The 11398-nt window shown below is 45.0% G+C and overlaps 1 protein-coding gene across 1 annotated transcript in view; it reads right to left on the reverse strand.

Annotated features, from left to right (window-relative positions):
- Positions 1 to 9464: 9464 nt before the first annotated feature.
- The window catches only part of LOC124656279, a 5923-nt gene continuing 3989 nt past the window's right edge, over positions 9465 to 11398 (reverse strand). Inside the window, exon 2 of the mRNA XM_047195055.1 lies at positions 9465 to 9821. Coding sequence (XP_047051011.1) covers positions 9465 to 9821 — 357 coding nt within the window. The remainder of the gene's footprint in view (positions 9822 to 11398) is intronic.

Genomic DNA, 11398 nt, shown 5'->3' on the forward strand with positions numbered 1-11398 from the left:
CTATTTCTTTTCTGAACACACCATCGCAATATGACTTACACGAGAAGAAGGATGACTATACACGCCACCTTGCGAGGGTAATTGATGACAAGGCTAAGCAGAAGAAGGATGAAAAGGCTAAGGAGAAGAAGGATGACAAGGCTAAGGAGAAGGATATTGCTAGCACGAGCAAATCATCAGCTACAAGTGTAGCCGGGAAGAAGTCAAGTTCAACAAGTGCACCCCTCAAGGCCAAGCAAACGACAAAAGGCAAAAAAAAGAAAGGAAGTTTCTCAGCTCGGAGCACATCCCAAACAATCGATCCCAGCACTCAAAGTGTTTAATGTTCCCAAGCTGTACCGGGAACATGGTGAAGGTTTCAATATGGAAGAAGCTGCGATGCTAGCGGCTTCGATGAACTGTACCGTGGAGGAATTGCTGAGTGCCGCAGATGTTGTACTACCCATTGCTGAAGTAGCTGCTCAATTTTTCTACGGGGCCGACTTGGTCAGCAGAGAGCGGATGCTTAAACTGCCAACGCATATGCGAAATTTGCATCAGTGGTACCTTGATGCGTGCAAGGAGAACATAACTTTCATCGTGGCGAAGGTCCCATTTGAATATTACTACCGAAAGAGGTGATCCATATTGAGATGAATGAACTCTGACAGTTATTCAATTTAGAAGCTCTCAACAAATCTCTCATGAGCTGCTATTGCTTGTAAGTTGTTAACTACATATAAGTTCGTTTTCATTCAGTTCATGTTCGTTTTCATTGCATATACTCATTATATCTTGTGTGCTCTCTTATGCAGACTGAACATTAGTGAATGCAAAAGTAACAATATTATCAATATTGGGTTTGTTGATCCAGATAAAGTACATGTTGAAACGGTAAAGCATAAACGCGAAGAAACGGGGGGAAACCTACTAAGGTTTTTGGGGGAGCAACATTTCTGTGATTCAATACTGTTTCCTTACAACTACGAGTGAGAGTCTTAATGATCTTTTATGCACATTCAATTTTTCTTACTCGATGTTAAGTGCAAGCCCTAACGTATATACATAACATGTGCAGCTTTCACTGGATTCTACTAGACATTCAAGTTGAGAGGGGAATAGTTGAAGTAAGGGACCCACTGAGTAGAGGCGTGGACGTGTTCCACGACTTGCAGAAGTTGCTCCAAGTGTAATTTCCTTCATCGCCGCGCTATATCTTTCGTGACATATCAATTAATTATCCACTCATTCAATCATTCTTTTGCCTGGCAGGGCTTGGAGAGCTTTCAGGAACCATAATAAGGGTACCTGGGCAGAGAAGCTAACATTTACTCCTGTACTGTGCGCCCAGCAGCCACAAGGGACGAATCTATGTGGATACTACGTTTGCGAGTCCATTCGCATGTTACCACAGAGAAGCAGAACAATAATAAATTCAATGTAAGCAATAACATTCACAACTTTATTTATTATCGTCAATATTTCGTTATCAAGATTGATATAGTCATACTCATCTCATTTTCATATATAGGTCGACTTCATGCGGGACAAACTCCAACCAAAGGAACACCTACTAGGAATTGCGGAGGAAGTGGCGGGACTTTTGGTTAGAGAAGTAATAGACAACACCGGCTTGTTTAGTCCAAATAGGTGCTCTCCCTCTCCCTCCAAATAGACGGTCTTTAGTACCGGTAGTCGTGAGCTCCATGTATATATATATGTAAGGGGAATCTACGAATATGTAAGGGGAATCGACTTTTGTTTGATCGATCTATATATAATGAATGAACGTGTACCACTTCTAGTAGCGTACAAATATATGCAACTTTTATTTTCGAATGAAAAAATAAAATAAAAGGGGGTCGGTGGCCGGGGGTGCTGCATCCCTCAAACCCTAAAGCAGCAACGTTGTGCGCGCGCCACGTAGAGGGCCTTTTGTCGTGGGTGGTAATACCGCCCGCGACAAAAGGGCCTGTCCCCTGCGTGCCCCGCGCCTGCCACGTGGTGGACTATATGTCGCGGGTGGTAAGCGACCCGCAACAAAAGGTGGACCTTTTATCGCGCCTTCCATGTCGCGGATGGCCGCCCGCGATAAAAGGCCCTTACCACCCGCCCCAAAAGCCCTGTTTTTCACTAGTGGTTACATGCCATTTCTGAGACGGAATCGGAAACCACCGGTATAGGTTGGGCGAGGGTGCCTCGCCGCTGCCGTGGACGAGTGTACGGAATCAGAGACGGCGAAGACCGAATTGATCGATCTCCAGGAGTTGCATGCATGAAGTTCCTTTTCCCGCCAAAAAACAATGACCGATCCGACACGGAGTCTTTTTGGAGTTGCAGCAGGTGAAGATGAACACACGGTTTTTACTCTCTTCGAGTCCGACTGTACTCGGCACTCCATGTCGGTAGAGTGGCAATCAATAAATAGTACTCTCCCAATTCCAAACCCACAGCCCATCAGATCGTCTGTTCATTAGCTCCGTTCCCCGGCAAGCGCGTCTCTCTCTTCTCAGCGCGCTTGAGTTTCTCGGAGCTAGAAGAAGATCAACGATGTCGTCAGTCGATCGAGCGATGGCCAAGGCTGCCGCAGCGCTTCTCCCCGGTCTTCTCCCGACCCCGCCAATGAGCACGATCGCGCCGTGCCTCATCATCCTGCCGTCTTCCTTCGCCTCGGGCAAGCCCAAGCCCGGCCGCGCCGATTCAGTCGAGAGGTGGGACGCGCACAAGAAGGACCGGAAACCTGGCAGCCCTTCTTCATCGTCGTGTGGCAGCTCAATTCCAGGGCGCGCGTCCTCCGTCGAGCGCTGGGACACAAACAAGAAGTTCGGGAGGAGCAGCAGCAGCAGCACGTGTTCGTCATCGTCGTCGAGCCGGGGAAACAGCCCGATGCCTAGCCGTGCTTCGTTGTGCGAAAAGTGGGACAGCAACAAGCGGGCTCCCAGCCGCACCTCCTCCGTCGATCACTGGGACATGCACAAGAAGACTCGTGCAGCAGAGTCCGACGCCGAGAGCAGGACGAGCGAGCAGGAAGAACGGGAGATCAACGACGAGCAGCCGCAGGAGGAAGAGACGATGGATCATGTCTTCTCTGGATCGAGCTTCTTCGCCTCGCCGGAACCGAGCATGCTTCCCATGCCGACCTTCTTCCGCTCGCGGTGCCCAAGCATGATGTCTGTGCCTGCACACTAGCTTAGGTGCTCGTGCGCATCCAACTTTCTACTTAGTTTGTAACTAGTGCTGACTACTGTATGATTGAAATATAGCAAAGTTTAAGTACCGACATAGTACTATAGTAGCATACTAGCATCCTGCAGCCAGTTGTACACGCGGCTGCCAAGATTCTCAGTTCTGTATTGTTTGTATACTGAGTTATAATCAGTTTATCGAAGTTGTATCTTCATTTTTAGTGGCTGAGCCCGTAATTTCAGAGCATTCTAGCGGGTGCATTAGTTTGCAACTAGTTGTACAACTGGTTGGCTGAGAATTGGAACTGTTTGAATTTACGCGTCGTATTTGCATAGTCCATCAATGTGTAAATTGTTCTTTTGGAAAAGGAGCCAAAGATGCATTAGTTGATGCACACAACGATTTCCATTGCACATCTTAGAGATTTTATGTTTTTTGATATACACTGACTTTCTCATACTGAAATATGATTACAAAACTAAACCGCCAGCCAAACTGGTTGAACCAAACATGCCAGAAGGTTGCACCCCGGGTCTTGAAGTTGCCGAGCTTCCGTATGCTGCAGAAAATACTAGGTACAAATACAGTATGTAATTTTGCTGCAAGTAATTGAAAGATTTGGCTTTGTTAAAGAGAAAATTATTACGGTGGTTTCAAATGGACCAACATAAAATGCTCACTCCCGCACGAATATGCTCCACCCAGCACTTACTAACCCTCTCAACCAAATTCCCTAGCGTTCTACCCATGTGGAGAATGGCGAAATGCCCCGGGGTTTCTGCTGCTGGTGAGCTCGAGCTTCTCCTGGTGGTGGTTGATGGTGGTGTGGCTGCTTGTGGACCTCCATTGGAAGGATCCGGAGGCGGGTGGTGGCGTTTCATCAACAACCCTTTCAATAAAGCTCGTTTCCAGGGGAATATCTGACGTCAGTGTCCAATCTTCTGTATCCCTTCTTCTTGCTCGGGCATGGTGACGAGAAAAGGAAGGGTTTCCAGGATTTTGGTTATTGCACGTTGGATCTGCGGCAAGGGAGGAACTGCACTTCTCTTGGGAGAGTCATCACGGTGGCGTTCTCGTCGTCGTTCTTGAGAGCCGAATGGCGGACGCTCCCACCTCGTGCGTTAGCTACGGCGTACTCCGGCTAGCGACTGAAGGACATCTACCTCTAGGCTTTCAAGCCGCATCGGAGGCCCTCTGGCGACGAAGTTGTTGGCTCCCACCTCTACGCACCAAGTCTATGGTAACATCCCCGACGGCATTGAGGTTGGCATCGTCGAGCTTAATAGTGGTGGCCATGGAGCTGGACCTCATTGCTTTTTAGATTTTCTTCTTAAGGTCCTTTGTGTAATTTGTATGGGCTTGACTTTACTTTCCAGCTTTTCCAAGGTCCGTTATGTAAAATGTAAAACAACCTCTTTTACAAATGGATAGCTCTCTTGGTCCTTCGAGGCTGATCCCTTGTTCAAAAAAAGTAACCTGCACTGATATCCATAATAAAATCCCGAACAGATAAGACAAAACACATTTGTTATTGCCCTTCCAAGTCTGTTTAGCCCAATTATTATTTTAAATAACTCAATTACCAAGTTACCAATCAATATCCTAATCTGAAGAGGAATCTTCAATTTCCATGTGAAGTTTTCCTATGTTTTTCATTAACCATATCTAAATACATCGCCAAAAAACTATCTGGATGTAAGAAGATTCTCATGAAACACATTCCAATAATAGATTAATATTGTTCAATCGTTGGACAATATGAAGCTAAAACGTCTGCCATATAAGGAGCGTCACTCTGGACATTTGCTATATGGTATATGGAAGGACGCCACTGACTTTTAGGTGTATCCCCTAGCTAGGCGTCTTCCCAAAATCTGGCAGCCGTGCTATCCTCAACCTTGAGCGAACCACGACTAAAGAACTAATCTTTGGTTTTCATCAAGCCTCCTAGAATGGCAAATCAATAGGTTGGCTTGTCATCTGTGAAAGAATTTTATGTAGCGTACCAGACATGTAATTAGCACGCTTCATTCTCCTAGGAAAATTTTGAAACATTCATTTATGAAACATAGATATGTTATGGATAAGCTTATTCTCAAAAGAAAATCACCGAAACACATCACTGGAAAGACGAGATTCAATATGATCTAAGCAAAAGATAATACAAGATTTAATATGATCTAAGAAAAAGGAATTACGAATGTACCAAAAGCTAATGCTTAAATTTTGGCTACTTATAAGTACTATATTTTTGCTATTCTACTATGTTCCACTGGGAAATGAGGTCTAGTGTTCATCTTGTTGATTATTGAACATTTGTGTGGAATGATGTATTTCAAATTTTAAAATATGTGAGACATCCATTTCAAGTAATTTAGCACTCCATTTCATCACAATTGCAGACATTATGTTTTTTTATTGTTAGTTCTTTGTATTTATACATTGTCTTCTATTACAACCTAACATTGTAGGCATTGTGATTGCTAAAGTTATATACCAGAATAAAGTGGTGCATCAGGGTAACTAGAGCTCCAGTTCCACCCCTGAGCTCCGTGCCATGGCAACCAGGACTATGGCGGTAAGCTCCGATTTGGGGGCACCAGCGAGAGCGCGCTAGGAATTTGGCGAGCTGAAGAATGAGAAATAGACTGGGCTATGGCAAGCAGAACAATGGAGAGTTGAAAGCAAATGCGGACTATAAGGGGTGTCAATGAAGCAGTCTATTTGGCAGCGATGTTGGCAACAAAATAACGGTAATGTGGGATCAAAAATCGGTGTTATAGAGCTATTTGGTTCAAATGTTTTGAATTTTTTTATGTTTGACGAGTTTGACAAAAAAGAATATCTAAGCAGTTGACCAAGTAAAACTTCAGTTCCTATTGGCAGTTGCATTCAGCAATGGACCTTTTGAGCGTGTGCAGGGTAAATGGGCGAGGGCGCCTCGATCGGCACTGCCTTGGACGAGCACGAAATCGGAGAGGGTGAATACCTGATTGATTTCCGGGAGTTGCATGGATCCGAAACGTAGTCCATTTCGGAGTTGCGGCAGGTGAACACGGTTTTAGCTCCCTTCGAGTCCGACTCGGCACTCCATGTCGGTGGAGTGGCAATCAATTAATAAATACTAACCCAGTCCAATCCCACAGCCATCAGATCGTCTGTTCGCTTCGTTCCCCGGCAAGCGCATCTCTCTCTTTCCAGCGCGCGCGCTTGAGTTTCTCGGACCAAGTAGAAGTCTAGAAGATCATCATCCATGGCGTCGGTTGATCGAGCGATGGCCAAGGCTGCCGCAGCGCTTCTCCCGGGCCTGCTCCCGACCCCGCCGATGAGCACGATCGCGCCGTGCCTCATCATCCTTCCGACTTCCTTCGCCTCCAAGCCCAAGCCCAGCCGCGCCGACTTGGCCGAGAGGTGGGACGCGCACAAGACGGACAGGAGACCTGGAAGCCCTTCATCGTCTTGCGGCAGCTCAAGTCCAGGTCGCGCCTCCTCCTCCGGCGAGCGCTGGGACATAAACAAGAAGTGCGGGAGCAGCAGCGTCAGCAGCACCTGCTCGTCATCGTCGTCGAGCCGGGGAAGCATCGGGATACCCGGCCGTGCTTCGTTGTGCGACAAGTGGGACAGCAACAAGCGGGCGCCCAGCCGCACGTCGTCCGCCGATCGCTGGGACATCCACAAGAAGTCTCGCTCTGCACAGGCCGACGCCGAGAGTCGGACCGGCGAGCCGGAGGAGCGGGAGATCAACGACAAGCAGTCGCAGGAGGATGAGGAGATAATATTGATGGTTCCGAGGGTGCCGCGCATGGATCCCGTGTTCTCTGGATCGAGCTTCTTCGCCTCGCCAGAGCCGACCATGCTTCCCATGCCGACCTTCTTCCGCTCGCGGTGCGCTGGCATCATGCCTGTGCCCGCACACTAGGTGCTCGCAAGCATCCAACCTAGTTTGCAGTGTTCACTACTGTCTGATTGATAGTATGTCGTATACTCGAGTTGTACATGTCTGCCAAGCTTCAGAATTCTGTGTAATTTGTCTTCTGAATTATGATCACTGATCAGGGGATGATCGAAGTAGTATCATCCTTTTTAATTAGCGGTTGAGCTGTAATCGATCAGGAGCGTTAATTCTTGCAGGTACAATGCTTTCAACTAGTTTGTACTACTGGATGATTGAGAATTTGCAATGTTTTTGAGTTTTATACGCCGTAAAATTCATCAATTTGTACGTGGACACGCTCTCAAGCTATCAGAGATCTGTGTGGTTTATTTTCTGATCAGGGTGTCGAAGTTGCATCTCAGTTCTGCAGTTGGAGCGTCTGTAGTCTCTGTTAGTCTGATTTTTGTTGTTGTGATTGAAATATGCTGAGAAAATTTGGGATCCCATGTTAAATCGCACGAATATATAAACTATTCTTGGCTCTGTTGTATTCTTTTCTTTTTGAGTAACTATAGGTAATTGCCCATGCATTTCAACAGGGATAAAAGATATTCTAAAGGTTCCACACTAATCATGTTAAACATGCATCACACTTTCATTTGAATGTACATATCGATAAAAAAGATCACCTCCATGGCAAATGTAAAGCCATGCAAGTGCTCAGCTCAGAGGCACTGTTTCGTCACCGAGATCAAATGAAAAATAAAAGTAATAAAGAGGCAATATTGGATGTATAATCCAGTGGTAATTAATCTATCACTGAACCTACATGATTTTCTACCATTTCTTCGATAAAGAAGCATAGCCCCAGCCTCTGCATCAATAGATGCACATGGCTTGCTTTATTAAAAATAAAGTACGAAGTCACAACGGATCCATCATCACTTATAACAATCACGCAAAAGCTAAAGTAGCTTTATGAATCAACCAACTGAAAATACGGCTAACAGAAAAGCTATGCATTTGCTATTCTATTAAGATACCGCCACCCTGTAGCCTGGAAAAAGAAATCCTGAGCAACCACTAGCATCCGGTTGCATCCAATAATCATATCCTCCCGCTGCTCCACCGGGAGAAGGAAAACCCATTGCTGGATTGAATGAGCAGCTCGCCGGATAACCTGCAAAAAATTAGTTTCATTTTGTTTGTTAAAGATAATATCATTTCTAGTCCTCCAAATGGCCCAACAAATGGCCGAAACACCAACTCTAATCTTCTATTTGTCATGTTTTCTCACACCATTCAGCCATCTACCAAACATATTACTAGTAATATTAGCTGGTGGCGGATAAGTAAGGTACATCATACGCCAAATTATTTTCGCAAAAGAACAATGGATAAACAAATGATTAACGGTTTCTGTGGAATCACAAAAACAACACTTTTGACATCCCTTTCATTTCCGTTTAGCTAAATTATCCTTTGTTAAAAGCACCTTATTACTAAGAAACCACATAAAAATCTTAACTTTCGAAGGGATCTTTAACTTCCATAAGTACTTACGAAGATAAATAGTATGTCCATTCATCAAATCAAGATGCATAGACTTGACTGAAAAAATGTCCGACTCAGTAAACTTCCAAACAATTGTCAGCCTTGTATCTCATTGTTGTCATCTGCTTGATAAACAATTGTCAGCCTTGCACATAAAAGAAGGCAAGTACATTTTGCGTAAAATGATATTTGTCAAAACCTATCATTATGATATCTTTCTTGGAAGATATTGACACAAGCAACGCCGTGGTGAAATGGTTCACACCTCGGTTCAACAGATAATTTAGTTTAAATTTCCTTTTTACAATAATAAAACAAATCAAACCTCGGAAAACTGGCAACAACTTCTAATCCCTTCTTTTACACACCTGCTCCTAGCAGAGAGAAGTGTTACACTTTTGTTCGGGAAATTAACATGGAGGCTTGGACGTACTTCGTTGAAATTCCTAAATATGAAGTCAACTTTTTTTTGGGGGTTCTTTATAGGCTTGACCCTCCACTGTCCTTACTTTACTTCTGGAGTCCTCTTTCACTCAGATAACAAACTTGTGGAATTGTCTATTTCTGAGTTTACTTGTAAACTAACTCCGCGAGGTGAGTCCTTTTATATATTGGTGTCCAACCAGTATTCATGTGTCACCTCGCTCTACGGATAGCTCCAACTTCGACTAAAGTTGCATAGGTTCTGGATGTTTAGTGTCAAATACGCTATTTTAAGGGCAGAGATTTCAAAGTTATGAAACAACTTAGAATTAGAAGTGCAGAAGTATAACTTTTTGTTTTGTTTTGAGTTGATAGTGGGGCCCTATTTCACATCATATTACACATTTGCGTGTTGACATTTCTTTCGTATACACGGAGGATGGAACAGCTATCTCTGGAAATTCCCCACGGTTGCGAATCCCCTGCTGGAGAGGCGAAACCTCGCCCAGCTGGAAATGCCGCCGTCAGCAGCTGCACGCCCAAGCTTCCTCCTGCCACCGCCACTGATGCCGACGCTGAACCTCCTCGGGTTGCTGTACGTGGAGAATGCGTAGCAGGCTGAGACGGCGTCGTTCGCCGTCACCGGCACCGCCATGCTGACCGAGCTCACCGGCAGCAAGCAGTTGGCCAGCAGGGCATGTGCGCAATCACCAGCGCCGTCACTAGCGCGGTGTCGGTCCTGGACGTCGTCGTCGTCGAAGCCGCGGAGGAGCGAGATGTCGAGCTCGAACAGCTCGTCGTCGTCCTCGTCAGTGAAGACCATCGCATCCTGACTACTGTCGCTGCCTCCACCGGCGCTGGGCAGTTCGTCGTCGGCGTCGGCGTCGCTGTCCCTGTTCATCATGATCTCTGCGATGGTTTCTTGGCCGGTGGGTTTGGCTTCCATGGCTGGCATCGCGGGAGCTGCTTACTTTGCCTGCGCACCTCCGATCACTCGTTGAAATCGGGTGTGGGAAGTGCAGCAATATATAGCTGCACACGTGCGTCCTTCACGCGTCAACGTGTTACGACTGACGACGATAGTTAGTTCAAACTAGTTGCAGATGGTTGGGAAGTGTCCTAGCTAGGTGGTAAGGTAGGTGACCTAGCAGGCAGCCTACTTTGTAAATATTTTTCCAATATTTTGGCTCGGTGAAGGCCTAAGCGAATTAACCAATTGTGCAGTCCAAGTGGTTCTTGATGAATCTTTCTTTACTCCCAAAATCTAAGAGAAGTCCAACAAAGCACTCTAATTAGGTTGACTAGTAGTAGGTGTCAAAAAGGCTGACTAACTGTGAGCGTGCATCTAAATCTATCTAAAAAGAGGCTGACTAAGCTGTGAAGGTTTGTCTATGGTGGATCCGCTGGATTTGATCTAAGTTCTTATATTCTAGGCTTCCCTTTATTGGTGATGGTTGTTTTTTCTCCTACGCTGGTCCTTTAGAGGTTTAGCACGATAACTTTTAGTATATCTACTACAACAAATTTTAGTATGACAAGTTTTACTAGCTCCAATGAGGGAGAGGCGAGGAAGGCGGCGTGCCTTCGGCTTGCTCAAATGCTTGTAGTCGTCGCTAGGTGGCCTAAAGAATTTTTTGTAATTCTTTATATTGCTTTTGGGTTTCATTGTACTATTGTTGTGGATTATGAGTAGATCGGTGGATTTTTCGCAAAAAATTGATATAAAAACCTTCGATCGGTTAATTAAAAATGGGTGACTGGAATCACGTGCTCCTACCCAAAAAAAAGGAACAAAATGATTAGTTTATAACTTATTCTAAATCCAAATGGGTAGTTTATGAATGGTAAAGTGGTGGAAAGTTTAGTCCGGTAGCAGTAGTGAAGAGAAAGTTGGATCCCGCCATCCCGATTGGTGATCGATACACGAGTTTGGGAAAGGGGGACACTTGTCTCGGCCACATGCGCCGTCGTGTTTCGTGAACGAGCCTAGACTAAATTCACATAGAGTTTGTGCTTTATATATTTTTACTGCTTGAAATAAAACTAATTGTGATTGATTACTGCTCGTAACATACTTGTTTTTTGTGTTTCATGAACGTGCCTAGATTAAATTCACATTGAGTTTCTGCTTTATATATGTTTACTGCTTGAAATAAAACTAATTGTTATTGATTACTGCTCGTAACATACTCGGTTTTTTTGTCCTTTGAAATTGCAACGAAATTGCCCATGTCTCATTGTGTCTGCAGTTACTTGTTTTTCTTGTGTGTCATCCAAACAATAGTTTAGTTTTGAAGTTTTCATGAGGGGCCTCTTTGGTTCATAGAAAAACTGGAGAAACAAAGACAAATAGAGACACTATTCATATGTATTGTTCAAAAG

The sequence above is a fragment of the Lolium rigidum genome, chromosome 5 (genome assembly GCF_022539505.1).
Source record: "Lolium rigidum isolate FL_2022 chromosome 5, APGP_CSIRO_Lrig_0.1, whole genome shotgun sequence".
Taxonomy (NCBI): Eukaryota; Viridiplantae; Streptophyta; class Magnoliopsida; order Poales; family Poaceae; genus Lolium; species Lolium rigidum.